General features: G+C 42.5%; 1 protein-coding gene across 6 annotated transcripts in view; it reads left to right on the top strand.

Moving 5' to 3' along the window:
* Positions 1-21,906, top strand: part of TJP1 (tight junction protein 1) — a 164,389-nt gene that overhangs the window by 70,739 nt on the left and 71,744 nt on the right. Inside the window, exon 1 of one of the 6 annotated variants that reach the window (XM_054836729.1) lies at positions 17,382-17,946. The exons of the other annotated variants lie outside the window; for them this stretch is intronic. Coding sequence (XP_054692704.1) covers positions 17,914-17,946 — 33 coding nt within the window. The 5' untranslated portion in view covers positions 17,382-17,913. Of the gene's footprint in view, positions 1-17,381; positions 17,947-21,906 lie in introns of those variants that run through there. 6 annotated transcript variants of the gene reach the window in all.

The raw sequence follows: 21,906 nt of genomic DNA, 5'->3' as shown, positions 1-21,906 counted from the left end.
AATTTAGATCAATGGTAACAGTATTTTCAGAGCCTTGACCACACTACAAAAGAACCTTTTATTTTCTGTGGGCATGTCCTTCGTAATTCTGTTGTATTTTAGATTATCATATTAATGGCAGTTCTGACATTTTCATGTGCTAGCTAACGTATCAGTATTTGTTCTGCTTTTCTACTTTCTCTGGATACATATATGCTCTCTGTAAAATTAAAACAAGGAGACATGCTAATGTTTCTTTTGTATTATCTGTTCAGCTTTGAATACTGCACAGCGCTATAAGGTGCTGCGACATATCAATTACTTATAAATGACTTATGTGGTTCTGGTGTTACAGTAGGAGTCACGTGGAAAATGCCATGACCACCTGCAGAGTGGAAATCTGGAAACACTGTAGTACCGTATACAGCATCCTTTCCTTCCACATGGCAGTGAAATCAGTCGGAAGAACAGGACTGTTCGGCTATAAAATGATTGAGGCTGATGATACAAATAGATCGTACAAGTGTCTCCTGTCGATGTCTGAAAGTATCTGTACAGTACGAGTATTTTATATGAGCTCTTTCAGATGCAGAAACGTTAAAAATATTAGTGTTATTCTAAGGAAAATAAGAGAGGTCAAAAACAAAGCAGAAGTTACAATGGACTGGGCAGCAGCTGAATTTTTTCTAGGGCCATAGCATCGTCACAAGCAGCAGGCGTGCAGAAGGATGCGGAAGCCTGGCGTTCACAATGCAGCACCCCGTTGCCAGCCTGGTCCTCCAGCACTTTGCCACTGCCTTGGCCTCTGCGTGGGTTTAGCTTGCACAGACTTCTGTTTTTCAGGTTAAGTGTAATTTTTATAGCCCTTTTTGCTTCTGACAGTCAGTCAAAGAAATACGTTGTCTTATTGAGGGGTAAGGTTCGATTCTACTTTTCACTTAGCTCATCTGAAAGTCTACTTTCTTCTCGTCCTCTGGCATGCTGCAGTAACATGGAGAATTTCAGAGGACTTGTGAGAGTCCAGGAGAGAATTCCCATGATATCCTTGATATTAGGAGGCCCGTGTTTTTCCCATTGTAAGAGGTCCACTGAGGACATGACAAAGTATGCTTGTAGCATTCTGCTAATTTACACAAGGAACTGCTCTAACTCTAGGCATGGACAGAGGGCAGGCAATACAGATATGACTTAAAGTCATTTTTGCCTTCCCCTGGGCTGCACCTTCCAGAGGAAATGAAGTGAAGGAAATACAGACAGATAAAAACTTCATTTTAGTTATTCAGGGTCACCTGGTGAACAGGGGTCTGGAATTGAAGGACAGCTTTGAAATTCTTTGATTCTACTCCTGCGCTCAGTGAACAAACTGAACTGAGTCTTCTGCAGAGCTACTGTAATGCTCTCTTTGCTATTACATTGCACGAATAACCAGCTGCTGCCTCTCACCTTTATTTCCAGCTGTTAAATCCTTTAAAAGACATCTAAAAGTGAGGTAAGTAGCATCCTGATAATTTTCTCCCTTCAGATAACTGCTGTGGTTACTGTGCTACGGCAAACTGGGAAGAGGGACGTTGGCAACAGGCGGGAGGCCTCACTCAGAGCAGTATGAGGAAAGATATGCAGATGTGGCACAGTGTTGTCACTCTGACTCCTAACTCATTTCGATGAGGATCTTACTGTGTGTAAAGTGCTAGTAACTGTGTGTAAGGAATGACAGAACCCATTCCTCTGAAAACGCACAGGGACCCCTGGTTTAGAATAGAATTTATGTTTAAATGGAGGCCTTCCCAAAACATCTTTGTTTTGCTCTGGGATTATTGCCAAAAATATGTTTTTGTGACATTTTGTAAATGTACCTGCATCCTTAGATAACATTATTTTTGTTGTTGCTAAAAACTATTTACAAGAAAGAAAGAGGTAGAAACTCTATCAAAGTGCAGGCAGTTTCCTAGCAAGACAAAAGGCAAATGACAGAGATAGGGAAAGAAAAGCTGGATTTGAAATACAGCAAAAATTACTATCTTGCAAAATTCATTCCAGCATGTGAGTTTGCTACAGTGGAGAAATGTGATTGAAATGCTTATCTTCAGGTGAAGAGACGTGTATAGGCATCGCATAAAGTTAGGAAGTGATTCCGTAGGTTAAAGGCAGTCGAGAGTGTGAGATTGCTGAAGCACGACAACTAAAGCACAGAAATGCTGAACTGCTGTGTTATCATCCCTGCCTTACCTGAGTTCAAAGCATCACAAAACTACTTCTAAGCGTTGGAAACTGATGTCAAATGTTTATCAAGATAGATTGTGATTTCTCTTTGCATTTCGTCTGCATTTCACAGCATATTATAAGTGGCATGTCAGGAAGAAATAGATTGGGTCTTGCCAGCGACAGAAAGCAGAGAAGGAAGTGGCGGTAGTTGGCTCCCAGCAATGTTCTCTTGGGAACAAGTCTGAACTGCGGCAGCTTTAGGGCTCTTTCGTTAAATTAAAGTTTTCCTTCAGTCCTCTGCATGATGGGGTTGTTCATTTAAGGACACCACCATTTTGCAAACATCTAAAAAATGAAATACGCGCTTAGGAACCAGGCATCTTGTTGCACTGCCTAGGTTATAGTAGATCCCAGCTCACAATACACAGAGAAAATACCTCTCGGTACCATAAGAAAGAGAGCAGAAACATTCCATAAAACACTTAAGGAAAACTGTCTCTGGCTGATAAGTTTTTAAGTCACTAAAATCTTGGGGGATGTGACAAAGAGCCACAGATATCTTAGAAGGAACAAAAGATAGTTGTGACTGTCCCTGTTACTGGGGTTCCGAGGCAGAGCTGGAATGTCACCATGTGTGTCGGTCCTCTCTGCTGCCCGCTATTCTGTAGCGCTACAGGGGGCTGAGTTTTAGAGACCATTTACATGATTATTTCAGTTGTTTGAGACTTTTTCCAGAAAACTTCTCTTGTGTCCATATTTTCTTGTAAGTTATCTGCCACTTTTATTACTGTACTGGATTCAGTTTGATCTGTGGATCAAGTTTACGTAGATGAAAGTACACCTGGGTACATTCCAGTCCCTAAAACAACTGTTTTCCACCTTCCAGGTCCTCATTCTAGCATCACCTTTTGGCTGATTCTCCTGTGTTCCCTAGCCGCTTTATCTTTGAGATGTGCAGCAGCTTCTTTGTAGTCGTTATCATGTCCCCGAAATGGCTTAACAGTGCTTCCTCCATGTGGCTTGTCACAACTGGAAAATGGTGCTGATTGCCCTGGATGAACGAGGGGATGAATCATAGAAATTATCAAGTTTGGCATTGTGATTTATTGCCTTCCAGTAGTGCTCAGTCCCACAATCCTTGGTGCTGCAATCTCAAACGTGGTGTACTGAAGAGATCAACAGACCTCTGAGCAGGAGGATGTGGACTTATTTGGAAAGGGTCCAGTGTGGAGTGGCTACAGCAAAAGTAAGCAAAAGTGGTTTAATCATAGGGTGATCATGCCATGGTGACTCACTGATCAGGGGTGGATTGCTACGCTTGCATATCCAGAATCCACCCAGAGCTTTAAGTGTGGACAGGCTTTGGCAAGAAACGGAAAAGCGTACAAGTGTTCGTGCAAACAGAGCGCCCTTTTTCTGTAACTTATCAAAAGAGTCGTCTCCTTGGATGCCTAATCATGAGGATGGCAGTACTCTCCCTGTTTTGCTCAAAGCTGTAAGCAACCTTCAGTAATGTGGATAGTCAGAAAATATGCCAGACTTATGTAGTGGCCCTTAAGGAAAATTACTCACTGGAGCCATTTATACCAGCTTATATTTGCAAGGGAGAGGGGAAAAAAAAGAAAAAAGATATTTTGATCTAGCATTACAGAACTTAAATCCATAAAAGCAAAAATACTGAAAGAGTTTATGTTTGCATATGGAATGGTGCTTAAGGAGATAAAAATTGGCAACAATTTGCTGAAAAATCTAAGTATAGATAAGGTGGAAGTAAAAACAATTGTGTCTTAGTTGATCATTTTCTAGCTTCTCTCTTTTGGCTCCGACTCCAGCAGTCATTTCAGTAAGTTTTATATGTAAATTATTTTGTTTTCACATTAGCTTTTAAAGCCAGGAGAAATTCTCATATAGGTGCATGCATAGCTGACCTGCTTTTTATAATTCTTACAGTATCTCTTCGAGAAAAGAGTAATGAAAAAAAGTAAAAGCACACTGTTTGCCCAATGGCAGTAATGTCTCCTGTCAGACAGTAGAGAGGGGGGAAAAAGGTGTAATAAAGCTCTCTGCTATTACGTAAGAAGCTTGAAAAAGTGACCTTCACCGGAGGTGGAAAATAGGAAGTAAGTTAGGGAGGTTTAAAATGTGCAGAACATAAAACTAATATTCTGTTGTAAAAACAAGCTAATACAGAGGTGAAAAGCCTGAGAAATTCTAATTTTCACTAGGAAGAAGCAGTATTCCTAGGATTGTGGAATAATTCAGGTTAGAAGGGACCTAACGAGGGCTCCAGCCTCCTGTCAAAGCAGGGTGAGCTGTGAGGCCAGGCCAGGTTGCTCAGGGCTGTAGCCAGTCTGATCTTGAAAACCTCCGAGGGTAGAGATTACACAACTGTAATGCTGAAGGAGAAATTGAGGTGATAATATGAAGAAATTTAAAAATCGGTTTGTACTTTGCAGTGCAATGCAGCTTTCAAAGGAGCCCAGACTGTCCACGCTGTACCTGCAAAAACTTTATACTGTGGAAGAAAGTGTCAACAGGTAGCATTTTCTGTTAAGAACAACCTGTCAAATTCCCATACTTTGCCAGTCTTTAATAAGCTATAATAACCTACCTTGCTGAAGTAGCGAGCACTTTAAGACACTCAATCAGGAGAGAAAAAAATGAAATGAAAATATTAACGATTGAATGTGGAAGTTGCATGAGTTTTTAAGAATGGCGACCAATATTTGGCTTAATTTTATCTTTTTCAATTACAATTTTACAGCAGTACTGTGTGTTTATGTACCATCAGTTAATTTCTAAAGCATATAAAAAGCTTCTTCAAGTTATTAATTTGGCCATAAAGCCCCCATTGATGTTTTACTGATGTACGGAGGAGTTAAGTGATTAACCCAAGGTCACCGAGCATGCCTGTGGCAGCTGGGTGGTAAAACCAGTGCTCTTTGTGTCTCAGCAGTCCTCCTCCACGAAGAAGAGGTGACAATACTAAGGTCATGCAAGGGAATTCTCTGTGAACGGTGAATACTTTCTTCTAGAAGGGTCCCAGAAAATGCTGAATGTTGAAAAGCAGTATGCTTCATGCTATGTATTTTACACTTTTTTTCTGTCAAATGTATAACGTAGCAAAAATGAAGAGCCTAGTAAATGATCTCCATATAAAGAAAACCAAAATCTAGAAAAGAAAAATGAAAAAGACTGGTTTTGAGGCCATTTACAGAGCTGGAGGGATGTAAGCCTAGCGCAGTCTGGAATTTAACATCTGTATCCTGCTGCTGCTAAAATATGGGTGGAGTCACAGTTGTTTGCCCTTTCGTTGCAACGTGGAGGTTAATAAACATCCCTGACAATAGAAGCAGGTATGATTTAATCACAGCTGTTACCACAGACAGGACTGTGCCAGTTATGTTTGCATTGCATTTATATTTACAGAAACAAGTTTGTTCAGAAGAAAATTATCTGTCTGTGAATCTGTGCTTACATCAAAGTATGCCTATTAAATACTTCTCCCATATAGAGAATGGAAATGGAAAGATAACAAATTAAATATTTGCTTAAAATATTGAAATAAATGTTAAAAATAGGGGGAAAAAGGTCAATTCATGGAGCATCTTGTTATTAAATATGTTTTCATAATCAGTACCGACTTCCCCAGAGAGGAGAAAGGGCAGAGAATGGTTTCCACAATAACTATCAGATTGCTTAGGAAAGTTACTACAATGTTTGTCTTGCCCATTCCATGCTTTGCTGTGCAGTCAGAAACATATTTCTGTGTTTTCAAGAGCTGTTCAAGCATAATTAGAGGCTCGAAATGAGTTGAAATCTCAGCTGGCGGCCCAGCAATTTGTTTTCATGCTGCACGTCATTCAAGATTTATAGAGGCATAACTTTTTGATGGAGTAAGGGGATATCCTCAACCCAAGTACTCTGTTATACCTCTATTTTTACGCAAGATACAATGCCCCCAGTGCCCAGCTGTGTGCTATCTGCTGCCCCTTAATGTGGCAGTATCTTAGCTGCTGCGCTGCTGTCTCTCTGAGGCAGAGACTGCAATATAATTGTAATAATGTTATATAATGGTGCATTTGTTTCATTTGTAATACGTTGCAGCAACAAGGGTCATTTCTAAAAATATTAGCAGTGCAGGGAGTCAGGCTCCTCTGGAGTCTGAAGAAGGCTTCCATGGCAGAAGCTCTGCCTGGGGGAAGAGGGCTGTGGCGTGCAGATGGAGCATGGCTAAGTGAGCGGAGCAGGTCAGAGCGGGTGCGTGGGGAAGGTGCCTCCAGAGGAAGCGCGTCCTCTAACCAGCTCTTTCGGGAGGGGTTTGGTGGAGTCCTTTGGCAGAGGTGGATGCTGCCTTTTCCCCAGTCAACGCAACCAGAGCCGTCCCCCTCTGTCTTTCGGATGACTCCCCCCAGTGCAGCGGGACTGTTTGTTTAAGGGGGTGCAGCCCACAGCTTACTGCACACGCTGAATAAACGAAGAAATTATTCCCAAACAACTTCACATGCATGACTTTAAAGCATCTCTGTTTCCTTATATTCAGAGAGCCTTTTAATAAAGGAGTGTGTATGTTGGCTGAATTTATTTCAGTTTTGAATACAAGAAGCATCTCTTTAAAACCAGAGAGCACGCTGGTGAGTTAGAATACTATTTTTCATACTGTTTTAAGAATAATATGAATCCCGGTAAAGCAGATTGTACCCAGGTGTACTCCTCACTGAGGCGGTTCCTTTCTCGGTCCCTGACTGCCATGCGGTAGTGGATTGGTGGAGCACCAGCTGCCCTCGCTGTTGACATATGACACAGTTTTTGGAAGGGGAGTTGGAGGAGAGTCATGTAAGCTCTGTATTTGCCTTGTCAGTGCAGGCAGGAAGACAGAAAATAATTGTTTTAATTAAAAATCAAGAAGTTGTTTATCTGCATATGTAACACAGACGTTTGGGAGACCTCAGTCAATTTATTCTTGACACCGCTTGTTTTTGCGGTGGCGTGAAAACAGCTATGATGCAGACATCCTTCAGTTAGACAATCTAATCTGTTCACTTAGAAACAGAATGCGATACATAATGGAATTCTAATTTTAAAAGTTGTAATTCAAACAACAATGTTTGCATGCTCACCATCCAGCTCGAGTCATGACATTAAATCACATTTTGATAAGATCTCATTACTTGTGTTGTAGCATTATCAAGTGCTAACATGATGACATGTTCTGAAGACACGTTCACCTTACTGCTCTTCTGCCTCTCAGTAGCAGGCTGTACAAGACGGGGCTTGCGCTGCTGGAGGGAGGCATCGCTGTTCACACCCTTGGCTCTGGGCCTTTCATGACCGTGCATGGGTAAAGCTGACCCTGCATATATATGAGCAAAGATTTTGCAAAGCTCAGAATTTATTTGTTGTTTTTAATATAATTAGGGCAACAACTGCTCTATTATCCCGTGCTTTTGCAGATATAATAAACATCGTACATGATTTGTAATCCTTGTTGAATATGCTTATGTAGGTAGAGATTATTTCACCGACTTTCCCAAATGATCTAAGCATTCAGTGATTACCCCTCTAATTTATTTCTGTGCCAAGAATAATGAGCGGGCTAACTGCTCATGCTGCAGCTCTGGCCTGAGAGGAGGTTTCATGTGAGTTATGGCAACTGCTCTGGTGTTCATGGGGGGAAAAGGCCTCCACCTCCCCTTCTCCCCTCTTCTGTGCAAATCTCTGTCAACCCCTATTGCTGCCTCCAGACTACAGGGCTTTTAAAGAGAAACAATTAATTATCTTCATAATCAATTTGTCAGGGCCATTAAGGCCTATTAGTGCAGCCAGGGCCCTGACACAGTTATAGAAATGGAAAGAAGTAGGCTAGAAAGAAAAATTAGTCTGTACTGGAAGACAAGTGTATAAAAAAGGTGTTTCTTCTAGTAAGACGTTTTTGGATGCTTTCTGTGGTGACTTAGTGCTCTGTTTTTTGTGTGATCTTGGCATATATTGTTCAGAAAACAAAGAAAGAGATGCCCAGTTGTGAAAATAGAATACAGCTACCCTCACAGAAACATCTAGAAATAATATGAAATCTGTTTGTCCAGCAGTGCATGTCTAAAAAGCAGCAGTACATGTATTTGAGGTTCTGAGAAATGTCAGTATGATACATAGCCAGAAACTAGTCGTAGGGCTTATTTCAACCTCCATATTTATAATCGGGTTTTCAGGAAACAACAAAAAATAAGTCTGTCTTGAGGGCTGCCCCTTCTAATGAGAAGCTTTTGAAAAGTATGGGAAAATAAGTCTAAATAAAGTATCTGTGGAAGACCTTCTTCAAAACACTTGTTACATTTATCGTAAGAAGCTGTATAAATGACTTCAGGATCAAGCGTCTTGTTGTCAATTGTAGTATTTACTCATCCTAAAACAATACAAGAAGTAAGAGTATTGCATGACTCATGGAAGTTCTCACGCTCGGCAAAATTGGCTTCTCCAGTTTTGAAAAGGCTTTCAGAAAGACTTGTTAGTTAGGGAGCAAGATTTATGGGGAGAAGCTGTTTCTTTTATTAGACCAAAGCATAGCATTGGAAATAACGGACAAGCTTTCCGGCAAAGGGATGGAGGGACTGAAAACAGCCACACCGCCTGGGCTTCGCACGGAAGCTTGCTTTAACGCTTGTCCTTGCTTTACCTGCTCTGAAAGCAAGAAGCATTTCAGTCCCTAGGCTCTTGCTTTAGCACTTTTCACAAGTATTAAAATCTCACACGTTTAAAAAAAGATATGGCAGTTACAGTTTTTCAGCTTGCACACTGGATTTAACTGACAGATGTGTAAAGAAAAGATTTAGCTAATGAAATTGATACCACGTGCACTTTTCTGTGAAGCCTATGCTACCTAAAAACGTAGAAAGACGTGAGAAACACTCAACCAAGTGCAGTAAATACACTGTCTGCCCTGCTAGCTTTACACCGTAAATATTATTTCTTTGAATCTTTCTGTGCTGTCTGTATCCGTTTAGCTAGATTAAAGCATCGTTCTGATTAGAGCCTCTTGGCATCGCCGTAATATAGGTTGTGGCATGTGGTCCTATACGACAAGGAAGGTTTCTCTGGTAACGCAGCAGAGTCAGAAAAATTTCTGACTGCATATTTCTCAGATTTGAAGTTTAAGTAAAGATACACCCTTAGTCACATATGTTTATCTTCTCAAATGCTAATGTTTTCTGAGTAAGCAAATGCACAACCAGTTTTAACCAGCAGCGCTCAGCTCAGATGAGAATCGAGCCCCCCCCCTTCCTGGAGACAGATGCCACCTGTGAGTTTCTCTGTAGAACTCCTGGTTTGGCAAATGTGAATCAGTTTACAGATCTGTTTGCAGTATAAATGCCTAGAGAGCTGAACTGACTCTAATCAACTGAGAGAAGTAAGTGAAGTTTGGACTCTGTATCAGTATAAGCAGTGTGATGACAAAAAAAAAATCATTTAGTGCTTTACATCTTTTTGAATCTCTTGTTCGCTGTGTTAAACAGATCCCATATTACTCTGATCAAAACTTGATTTTGTAAATCTTGAACTAAAATCGTATTTAGTTATTTCTAAAAAATGTCTTACTGAAAATGTATTACAGGTTGCAGTTAATGTGACCAAGTGCAAAAAGCATGCATGTTTTCTGAGGGCTTTTGAGTGATTCAGCAGCAACTGGTTTCACTGAGTCTCTATACAGCCAATACTCCAAACTAAAAAAATGCGCATCCAAGGATTTCTTGCACATGTGTAGTGGTATATCTCACAGGACCACTTGAAAAATGTAATGCAGCTATCTGAGGAGCGAAGCAAGCAATCTTAGCTCAGATGAGGTAAGGGTGCCGTACCTCTGTAAGGCAGAGGATGCCTTTTGTCTGCAAGTTTGGAAATCTGCAACTGAGGAGATCGACATGCTTAAAGCATAGGTAAATGATATGTCAGTGTAGATACATAATCATGTTATCTTTGTCAGTAAACCCAGCTTAAAAAGTCCCCATCTTTGGCCGCTTGTTCCTGCCTCTGTGCTGCAAAGGTAATGTTGTAGCCAGTATCACTTTAGTTCTCCCTGTACCGAGTTAGCTTGATGCAGCCATGGAGGTGGTGACATGGTGCAAGAGCAGAAACGAGTGGTCAAGTAACATTAGAAGAATGTTATATCACGCTAGTGTATATTGCCCACTGATTTCCTGTGCTATGACATACCAAAGCCCAAAAGCCAACCCGTGACATGGTTTTTTCTTTCCTGACAACAAGAGGTCAGGAAATAATGCAATATCCTCCCACGCTAAGCACTTTCTATTCTGTTATCCTCTCTTGTATATTGCCGTCTTGAAACTGTTACATGAAATGAAAACTTTTTAACTTATTTTAAAAACGTGTCATTAGTTTTATTTGTATAATTAAAAAGATTAATATTAACCACACTATAACAGTTACAGATGAAATATTCCACCAGGGCATACTGCAAAACCACGTTATCCCTGGGAGCTAAATTTAATTTTGCTATTGATTGCAGACACAGCTAAAATAGGCTATGTAATATCCCAGATAACCAGATGTCTCCTTAGTTGCTACAGACTAAAAGTGACTGAAAAGCACTCTTAACTTTAAGATGGGAAGTATGTGATGCTCAATAAATATGTCTTAAATAAGATCTGTTGAGAGTGGAGGCTGAATTATTGAAAGATGGAGTTAAATATAGTTAGATGGAGTTAATAGTTAAAGCTATGTTCTACTGTAGTATTTTATAGCAAAATAATATTTGACACATTCATGTCTCGGGCCTAATACATTTTTGAATGGGACCCCCAACAAAACCATCGCAGACCAGTGGTGACACCATTGTGCAATATAATCATCCAATAATATATGGTTAAGAAAGCTGCAGGGGGTACAAACAAGATAACTTGAGTTTCTGCCACTGACAGAAACAGCTGTCTTTTAAAAGTGCTTTTCTTTTAACTGTTCTTAATATCTGGAGGTAGAAACAAAAGCAAATACTAAGGTGGAAAGGGTTCATAACCCTATGGGCATGACCATCAGGAGCTTAATCCCCTTACTTACCTCTCTAAACCTTACTGAAGTCACTCTTATAAAGCAGGTGCTACTAGGACAGAGCTACCAACTAAGGTAAAGATTACACTGGAATTACTGGGTGTAATCTGGTGTTCCTACTTTTAAGCACATCATTAGTCCCTTGATGGACTTGTGCATGTGAATTTTAAAAGAATAGATGGAGTCTTGGGCCAATTGTAACAAGAAGGGCTAGAGGATGAAAATAAACCTTGAGATTCTAAAAGTCAAAAACTGAGTGGCAATAAAGATGGATTATAGTTTATAAATTTCAGTAATTTAAGTTTCTACCTTTTTGCAATTACACAATAAACTCTTTCTTATATGAAGAAATAAGAAGCAAACAAGCTCACGCTTTTGCAGTATTATCTAGAAACTTTGTTAGCAGTATAACAATTTTGTGTATGTTTTTGTGTTGAATATAAGAATTTTTAGTCCATATGTTCATGTTCTACGTGCATGCACTTCTCATTAACAAAAATGAGTTACAATAATTTCCTGTGGTACCCATTGAAACCGCGATATTTGTGCTTGGGAAACTGGAGAAGCGATCTCGCCTTTCAAAACTAGCTGGGCTGGAAAACCACACCTCTGCAACCCCCTTTCCTCCCCAGCTTCATTCCTCCTTATACACGGGATTTCTCTTTGGGCTTCAGAGACAGTTTTGTCACTTTGTATCTTGTGCAAGGGTTCCTGGAAAATTTATGGGTTTGAATACAGAGTTGTTTGCCAGCGAGGTAATTAAATCAATCAATTTTATTAAGCTGTCCCTGGGCTGCCTTTCCAAAATACTTACAGTTTGTAAGTAATGAAGATCTTTATCCCGATGTGCGTTTGTTCTTCACTTTTACTTAACACAGTTACCTGTGTGGTTAATCTTTGGTACATGTTGCTTGCTTTCTGGGCAAGCATTTTTAAGAATGAACTGCAAGTCATGCTCTCTGAAAGCAAAATATGAAAAATAAGAATTCTAGCTCAGTGGAGCAGGTATGGTACTTGTCTGTAGTGAACTGTTTATCAGACTAGAACCACATCAGCAGTGAATGTAAGCCTGCTTAAGTCTTTGATTGTTTTTACTGTCCCCTCTCTACCAAATAAACGGGGAGAAAGTAGAACAATTCAGAATATCTGCCGTTTTGACATCCAGTGGCTACTTATAGTGAAGCATTTCGTTAAATCAGCTCAGTCAGCTACAGTGTATTTGAATATACAGTTCCGTTCACAAAACGTCTGAGATGGGAAGTAGAATAGTTTTACATAACACTTCTGCAGTAAATCAGCTCTGCTGTCATGAACCAACATTAAAAGTCGCATATAACATTTTCTTCAACAGTGTTCTCAGATTTTGTCACTACACATAATTATACTGATGACAAAGATTCTCTAAGACCTGGTGGAAACCAAGGAGACAAGAGTTTCTTTTTATAAGGATATCCCAAAATAATAACCAAAGAGACTACTCTTCAGCTCTACAGTGATAAATTCTTTAAGTATTTTGAGGCTGAAGATAATCTTGCTTTGCCACTGCAACCTACTTTTAATTCTATTTGTACACTTGCCATTTGCTTAAAAACTGAAGCGATATTCTGACTGAACAGAAAAACCTTGCACTGTGTTAAACCTAATACTTTTTTTAAGGAGTTAGACAAGAAAAAACAATGAGTTTAGAACAGCAGGAGTTTAAGACGGGCTGACTGGCAAAACAGGTTGGGTTTATTCCCATTCAGGGCACATCCAGCCTCTGGTATGTACTTCAGGTGTATGCTTTATCCTACTAGTGAGAGGTAAAGTACAGATGTTTGGGATTTTGTCTTTGCCTAACCGTTCTAGTACGTGAGAGGCAGTGAGTTATTGGAAGACTCTATCCACTGTACATTGAGCAAGTATGTGCAGTGTTTTTAGAAGAGGCACCTGCAGTGGTACGCAGCCTTTTAAAGAGGAAGTAGATATAGGAAGCAAGCTTTAACTGCATGGAAGTGGGAGGAAGGTAAGAATCATTACTAGGCATCATTACTACGTTGATTTTTTCCCTAGGGACTTGATTCAGCAAGACACTGAAATTCTGTGTAATTTTAAGGACGTGAATTTCACGCAGCTTGCTTTAAACCACTTTCTTATTTCTGGAGATAGATACTTTCTTCTCTTGTGGTTTACATGGTGAATTCTCATTTTCTCTTCCCCTTTTTTCTTGATTCCTGAAATGCCAAAATCAGGTGGCAATTACGAATACACAACGTACAATATCAACTAAACTGCTGGACGTCATTGATAATATATATAGGCATATTTATAGCTATGTATGCCAAGACTACCTCATAGGGCAGCCAAACCACCAGATATCTCTGAAAGATCTCATATGAATTGTTCTCTTTCTGGGCCATACACACCACAAAACCCACAGGAAGTTGTCTCTGTAGCGGCTGCGGTTCTGTCGTTTCCTTCTTCCCCATGTTTAAGTGGTCAAAACATTTCTTAAAAAGTTAAATCAACACAAAGTAGAGAACAGACTTCCTGTTCTTGCAGTGTAACAGATACATATGCCTTCAGTTAGAAAGAAGGATTCACACATCTGATTGTCCTTCTGTGTCCTTTGAATCAATTTAGGGTTATGGTTTGAACTATATTGATTAAATAGGAGCTTTATTTTTAGGTTTCCTACCAAGAAAATATAATAGTACTTTTTTTTAGACATCTCCTAGTAGCAGTTATTTAAAGGATGAGTAAAACACTTGCTTTTCTTCAACTGTTGACTCTTAAGACAATTTTCTCTCTCAAGATGAGGAAGCCATCCTCTCTTCAGGACCTAAAAGGGTAGTATCAGGAATATGTTTTAAAATTCGGATCCTTCAGCTAACAGATGGGACTTGGTATATATCTGTATCTAACTAAATGTACTATATATATAGGGCATATATGCGCATAAATACTGACATGTATATATCTCTCACTACATATCAATATGTGCATATATATACACATAGACATTTGCTCTTTCCTTAAAGCCTTTTTAAAGGGAATACATGAATACACTGGAATCTCAACAGTCTTAAAAAACCATTTTTTTTGCTCATTTCAGAGATTTTTGCAATACTTTATTAAGACTTGGGGGGAAAAAAGTTAAATAGGAGTATCATGCAAGATTTCTTTCACTTAATATAATTATTTTAGGTTGATTCGACTGACATTTGACCAACATTTGGTTTGGCATTTTCAGTACTGTCAATGGTACCTTTGCTTATGAGCAATTTATTAATGAAGAGGTGAAAAAGTTCTTCTGAAGGAGGAATTTGAAAGGACAGGAACATGGTCGTGTTATTGCTTTGTTTAAAAACAAGCAAAAACATTCATTAAAAGAATTTGTACCTACCAACAAATATATACATTTTACCAATGCTAATAGAATAAGATGGCATTTCTAGCTCCTCTACCTCATATCGAGTAGAAATGGAGTTTTAAACATCTGTTGGAATGAAGGAGACGTGAGATGGAGAGGGAGGGAGGGAAGGAAAGGAAGGAAGGAACAAAGAAACAAACAGGAAAAAAGGAAAAGGATTGAAAGAAAGAAACAAATCCCATTAGTCTCTGTGGGCCCAGAGAGTTATGTATGTCCTCTACTAGACTGGCAAGAGATCATCTGTGATCATTTTATATCCACTGCCAGATGTTTCAAACCCCTAGATAGAAATCCTTCCTTGTTAAACAGTCTCCTTCCTCATCAAATTCAGTGTATGGATTGATGGCATTTTCTCATCCGGTGTTAAGATGATACAAAAATGGCACCTCCATCTTTGCTGGAACTTTCTTTGCTTAATATTTTTCTTTCACCTTTTTATTTGTTCCCACTCTCTCTCCCAGTACCCAAATAACTACTTTTCTTTCCCATGGTCTTTCTACCTTATTTTAGGGATCCATCTCCATCTCTCTGCGTTTGCCTGCGGTCCTCTTTCATCCCCCTGCCGTATGCCTCATCTTGTTTTACGGTCTTTAATGTTTGTTCCCAGCCTATCCTCCTCCCCAACCTGCAGGCATTGCCCACCCTCCCCAGAATTACTCTTATTCGAGGGGGGCAGATGAAGGGGAGGGATTATTTTACCCTACTCTTTAACAGGTCACCCTCCCCAGAGTTTCTTTTCGTGCGTCTCCACACCTTGAAATCTTCCCCCTCCTTCCTGTTGTGATCCCAGCCTTTTCCTTCCTGCCTCCTCTGGTGAATACTCCTAGGCTCTGGCTATGAAGCGTGCAGGCATGAAAAATGTCCTGTTCCACCTTCCGCATGTGTAGATAGATTAAAACGAAAATATCTGAGGCTTAGTTACATCGAGCAATTAACAAATACAAAATCTGCAGTAGTGTTTTTCATGGCAGGGGCCAGCAGAAGAGCTTTGGCAGAGGGCCGTGCTGCAACGTGGCGCTCCCGTGGGGACGAGCCCCTCCTGAGCTCAGCGCAGCTGCTGCGCCTCCGCGGGAAAAGGGGCGCGAAGCCACGGTGTTCGGGTACTCCGGGAGCAGTCAGGTGCCAGAAAGTCGGGGATGGTGCTGACAAAAGCTAGAGGTTACTGGAGCTTTGAGGCTGTCCTCGTGTACTAGGGAGAGGGCCGGCACCGTTTGCTGGGAGGGAGAAGGTCCCAGTGGGCTTGCTGTGCCCTGCAGCGCCGCGTTCTCTGCGCCGTGGCAGAGGAGTTGGCCCTTCCCCCCTGATTTCGGACTGCTGCCTTGGGAATTTGCTTCAGCTATTTCCTGGAATATGAATTTGTTTATTTTCAAAGGAGAACAAACGTAAAACTCATACAGTAGCTTTGGGTAGGGCGTTTCTTTGTGGAGGAGTGATTTGGATCATTGAATTATTGCCTCTTTTTCAGAATTTAAGTACTTCTGAAGACTGCATAGAGCACAAGAGCAGCTGGTAGCTCATAAAAAGTACAACTGCGAGAAAGTTGTGGCCCTGAAACCATGCCTTTTACTGTCATCTATGCCCCGTGAAATGTTCGTGAAGTGAGTGCAAAATACTCTGGTTTTGCTCTGGGATTTTTTCTCACTTTCACTGGAAGCTGATACATCTGATTAGCCATGGAACTTTTGCTCTACTCTAGTATTTAGAGAGTAAATTAATTAACATAGTAAACTATGGACTATAGTGATGTGGCTAATACACAGAGCGTGCCATCTTTTCACAGAGCTTCGAAGCACTGTAGTGGGTGATTCTTTTGGAAGTGGTTTGATTAACTTACGACTTGGTCCTACAAAACTTAGGAGTACGCGCTCAGCTTTCTGTGGCCTGAGCCGTCCGGTTGCAGTAAAGCACGAGTGTGCTCTAGTCACAGCTTCGGCTCCAATTTCAGATCGAGCCTCATCCTGCACGGGTTAGGCACCGACCTCCCAAAAATAAGATAACATCTTTATAAAGCCTTTTTCTAAATGGAAAAAAATATTTGCAGTGTTTCTCTTAGTGCTTAAATAAATACTTTGTAAAAGGCACTAAGCCCCCTTCCCCTAAAATACTTTAAAAAGTTTATTTTTAAAGCCACAGGCAGCAGTTCACGGTGCTATAGGAAATGCTAAGGCTATGTAGTCACCACCTTAAACCAAATCAAATCTCCCAAGTTGTTTTCTTTTTGTGTCTTTATTGCTTTTATCTCAAGAACAAAATGTACAATTAGGAACTTGAAAACCCATGCCCCGCCCCTTCAAACAATAGACAAACACAAAGGCAGGCTCGAGCCCTCACTGTTTGACATCCCCGTTCTGCACGCAGTTACGCGGCTGCGAGAATTCATTCTCATCCCCACGTGTCTGCGGGACCCAGCGCAAACGTTAGCCCTGCTCGCGGCGAGCCGCCCCGGCGCTTGCACCGGAACACCGGCACGGCCGTCCCCCGCGCCGGCCGCCTCCCGTCAGAACGTGCCTCTCCCGGAGCGGACCCCGGCCCGCTCCGCTCCCCGCGTTTCAAACCGCCCCCCCCCCCCCCCGCGCGCTCCCATAGGCTGCGGCGGGCCGGCAGCCGCTCGGCGCCCCGACCATCGCGCGGGGGAGCCCGGCGGCGGGCGAGGCCTGCGGGCGCCCCCGCGCCGCGCGGCGGCCGGCGGGGGCGGCTGGGCCGGGAGCTGCCGTTCCTCCGCCACCGCTCGGGGGGCCGGGGACCGGCGGCGGGTCGGGAGGGCGGTGGCAGCGGGGTGGGGCGCTCCCCCCTTCCACCCCCCCCCGCGGGCGGGATGGGCCGTGCCGGCAGTCAGACATGTCAGTGGCTGCGCGGGGGGAAAGGCACGCGGCGGCCGCCGGGTCGGGGGGAGGCGCGCGGCCGCTGAGGGGACGGGCGGGCAGAGGGCAGCGGGGCAGCTCCCGCCCTCCGCGCCCCGGCACCCCGGGCGGGCTCGGCGGGCCCCGGCGGCGAGGTGCCAGGCGCCGCTAGGCGCGGGAGAGAGACCGGACTTTTATCAAACTTGAGCCTCCGCTCCCCTTCCTCTCTCTTTCTTCCTCCCTCCTCCCCCGTCCCCGCCCCCTTCCCGCCGCCCTCCTCTTCCTCCTCCCCCCGCGCCCTGGGATGTTTATTCGGGCAGCTGCGTGAGGCGCGGGTTGGCGGCGAGTTTTTCTCCCCCGGCCTGAGTAGTTGCAGGCGCGCACATACTCGCCTTACTCCGGGGGAGAGAAGGAAACAAAATGTCTGCCAGGGCCGCGGCGGCTTCCACTAAGGTAAGGCTCAGCCCCGGGGCGGCGGCGCTCTCTTCCCCGCTCTAATCCTTGCCGTCCTCCCGGCGCGGTTTTGGCGGCGCTGCCTTGCAGCCGCCTGCCGTGCCGGAGAGCCTGTGCCCCGCCGAGCCCGTGCCCTGGCGGCCGCGGCTCCTCTCGCCCGCCTCGGGGGCGGGGGGAGCCGCTCGGCCTGAGGGGGTGGGCGAGGTGGGCCGGGGCCTCCCAATGGCTTTCCCTGGGCGCCCGGCGAGTCTCCCGCCTGCGGCCGCGCCGAGCGAGCGTGCAGGTGGCCCGCAGCGGCGCCCCCCCCCCCCCCCCCCCCGGCCCGGGGCCGCTGCCCCGCCGCCCGCCTCCGGCGGCGCTCCCCTCCCGCCTACCTGTTGGACGTGCGGCGGCGCCCGGCTGGCGGGCGGGGAGCGCCGCGGGCGCCGGCGGCGGGACGGGTCCGCGCCGACCCTGGGCGCGCTCCTACGAGTCGGGCCCTGCCCGGGCGGGGGCGGCCGAGCCCCCCAGGGAGAAGCCCCCTGTGGGGGCCGGAGCCCGCTCTCGCAGGCTGCGGGGCAGAGGTGTTTGGGGCGAGCGCTGCCTGCGCGCTGGGGCAAGCCGTGCCCTTTTGTTCTAGGCTGAAGAGTCGGATAGCAATTAGGAAAGGTTTAACCGGGAGAGTCCAGTATTGCAGGATTTTTCTGTAGCCGCTGAATCAGTCGGGGATGATTGTTGCTGACATACGGTAAACAGATTTGGAGAGGCAGTAATCCTTCAGAAACTTGTGCCGGTCCTCCCCCTGATCCGTAGGTGTTTATGGTGCAGGTGCAGGTTGCCGGGTGTGTACTCTGACCTCCCCTAGCACTGCCACGGCGGTGAGTAATGCTGAGCGTCCCCGAGGGAAAGAGGTGGAGTTAGGAACGCTCAACAGGTTATTTTTCCTTCATGTAAAATTAAAGGTTTGCTTTGAAACCAGTTTGAATTTAAATTTCGAACTAATTTTTAGCTGTGCCTCCTGAGTAGCTGCCCTGGCTTCAGTGTGACAAGTTCCCACCGTGTGTTAGCTGCTGTTGCTGAAGATTGGCTTGGTGGTGTTTGCTCTCAAGTGAAACTATGTGGTTTCGGTCTGATGTCATTTTCTGGTATGCACTTACTCAGAAGTGATATTCTGCAGGCTGAAGCAAAATATACACCTTACTGCATTACTGTTGAAAAACTTCAGACTACTTGAAATACAAAGTTACTGGTAAACTTAGTAATTGTAAAATACTGTTAGCTGTGGTGATTTTATTGATTCCAAAATCTTAATTTTACTTTCAAGGTGTATTCAAGGCAACTTCAGCTTCCAGAGTGTGCTTTTAAAAAACTTAAATGCTGGTGTTGACCTACTGGGTTGCATGTCCCTTTTCAAAATAAGCTTTCAGAGGTCTTTTATTACATTTTAACATATATGTGCGCATATTTCAATATTCAATACATGCGATTGGAAAAGTAATTTATTTCGGGTACTGTTTCAAACTGGTGGTATCACCTTGCTGCAGAGACAGACAAAGCATACTTTTTTCCACCCTGTTCAAATGCATTTATATTAACAACAAACAGGACTTGAAAATAAATGTTGTCTTTGCTCTGAAAAAGAATAGTGTTGTGTTAGAATTCTGCCACGTGAGGAATTGTGAGAAATTGCATCAGCTTAAATTTTGCAGATTTTTCTCTTGTATAAAATTGAGGTGCAAGGTTCCCACTTCCAGTTCAAAATACTCACTTGTGAGGCCATGGAAAAATACTGCTTTCCACTGTCTTAAAAAAAAAAATATTTTTTTTAATACAGAAGTATTATCTATTTTGACTGTAGACTAGTGTACAGACTAGTGTAAAATCGGAAGCCGTATCTTACCATAGCAGTTATTTGTAACTTCTTCTAGATCACGGTCCTATCAAATTAGCCCTTTGAGCATGTGTACAATATCAGCTGAACTAATTATGCTGAAAGGTATGTTAATTTAAGAATGTTGCAAAATATAGTCTCCCTTGGGTTTAACTCCTCACTGGTATAATTTCAGATTTTATAAAAATAATGTATTTTAAATAGCATATTTCTAACCTTTTTGATCTTGATCAGAGAAATGTCTTTAGAAACTAGAATCTTATGCATACAGTTCATATGAATTTCCTTGTCAAAACAGAAGTGCTTTCAATGGATGGGTAACGTTATTTCTGCTCTAGCGATTAGTTCCTGGGCTACTAGTTGTAGATGGAGGGATTATAAATGTTCTGGAAATACTAGAATATTGGAGGACTTCTGTGTTCAAATTTTGTATCTTGTTTCCTTCAGTTGCCCCTTCGAACATGGTATCTGGTTTCTCATTTTTGGGGTTGTAATGCCTTAAAAAAAGACTCTCTGTGAATGGTTTTCTCTTAATAGTTGCTTAACATACTTTTTAGCCTTGTGGGCCTTGTGTCCGTGTCCATGTTTATCTTGGCACACTTGACCAAAAGAAAACTTAAAAAAAAAAATAAAAATTTATTAGCTGAATAATTCTTATTTATACACGTTGGAATCTTGGCTGGTGTGATTGTGTTATGCCCTATTATCAACAGTCTTTATACTACCTTCCACTGCCTTTCAGTTTTGGTCACTTAACTTTTTCCCTGCTATGCTGTAAAATCATGTGTTTTTATTAAGGTTGTAATGCTTGCTGTAGCTGTTGGTAGTATACAATAGAAAATGGTGAGAGAAATGAAATCTTGCTTGCAGCCTAATCTAGTGGTGGCTGTGATTGCAAAATGTAAGGGGCTTAATCTCTTCTGATGCCTTTTTGAACAATACTAATGGATGCTGTGGGAATGACTGTGTCAGGGTATTAGTAATGAGATGTAAAGCTTTTCACCTTTAAGCTGAGGGTTCAAATATAGTCCACATTGGTTTAAAAAAACCCCAAAACACAAATGCTTTTAAGTAGTAAATGTGGGGACAGGACTCCTTAAATCCTTGAACATTTTGAATGCTGAACCTGAGTTCTTCAGACTTCCTTCTAGTTTTAAATACATGCATAAAGAATATTTCCCAGTCTTTCACCTCAGTCCTGTAACTAATTGGATTTTGGTTGTTCTAAATGTTTTTCTAGCTCAAGGCATGTATTTATGATCTACCACTTCAATCAGAAATTGAGAACTTGATCATGTTAACAGTTGAAGACTTGCTGATTGCAAGGATTCTTTGGTTTCCTCTGCTAGAGGGAATGAGCTGTAGTGTTCATAAATGTGGGTTAGTGTTCTACCCCAAATCCTACTTGGAGACACCAATGTATTTGTTTCTTGTAGAGGATATATGCACAAGCTTTAAAAGTGTTTTTTAATGTGCTGTAATCTAAGAGACAGCAAAGTTTGGAACAGTATTGTGTTTTCCCCATTTAAATCTATATGGACACTATAATGTTAGATCAGTTCGCAGGTTGTTGGTGAGATTCTTCAACTATAACAACAAAGAAGAAATAAATATGTAGAAAATGCATATGGGGAAATAACACCAAGTATGGAAATAAGCTGAGGATTTGGTTTAACATCAGAACCTACCTTCCACATGGGGGGAGGGAAGATCCTGTAAAACAACTGCATTTGATTTTGAGAGTGTTCCTATTAGTTGTATTTGGACCTTAGGAAATATATATTTTGGTGTTTTGTTTTCAAAGAAGAAATTATCTAGATAACTTATATTTTGGCTTTGGATTTTCTTAAATTCTTTGACTGATACAGTTATAACTACAGACAACTTCAGCTACCAAATGATAGTTTAGGTGCTTTATAGATAGTTTCAGTATGAATTTTGTTGTAATGCGTGGAGCTCATGGCTCTTCTCACTCTGTAGGGTCATTATGACGTATATTCTGGAGTTTGCTTCTGGTTCAACATGCAGTACAAAGATTACTGAAATGCAAACAGAGCTTGAAATCTGACTGTGCCTGGCAGCTGGCTCTA

This window comes from Grus americana, chromosome 10, assembly GCF_028858705.1.
Source record: "Grus americana isolate bGruAme1 chromosome 10, bGruAme1.mat, whole genome shotgun sequence".
In the NCBI taxonomy this organism is placed as follows: Eukaryota; Metazoa; Chordata; class Aves; order Gruiformes; family Gruidae; genus Grus; species Grus americana.
This window is presented reverse-complemented; position numbering and strand designations above follow the sequence as displayed.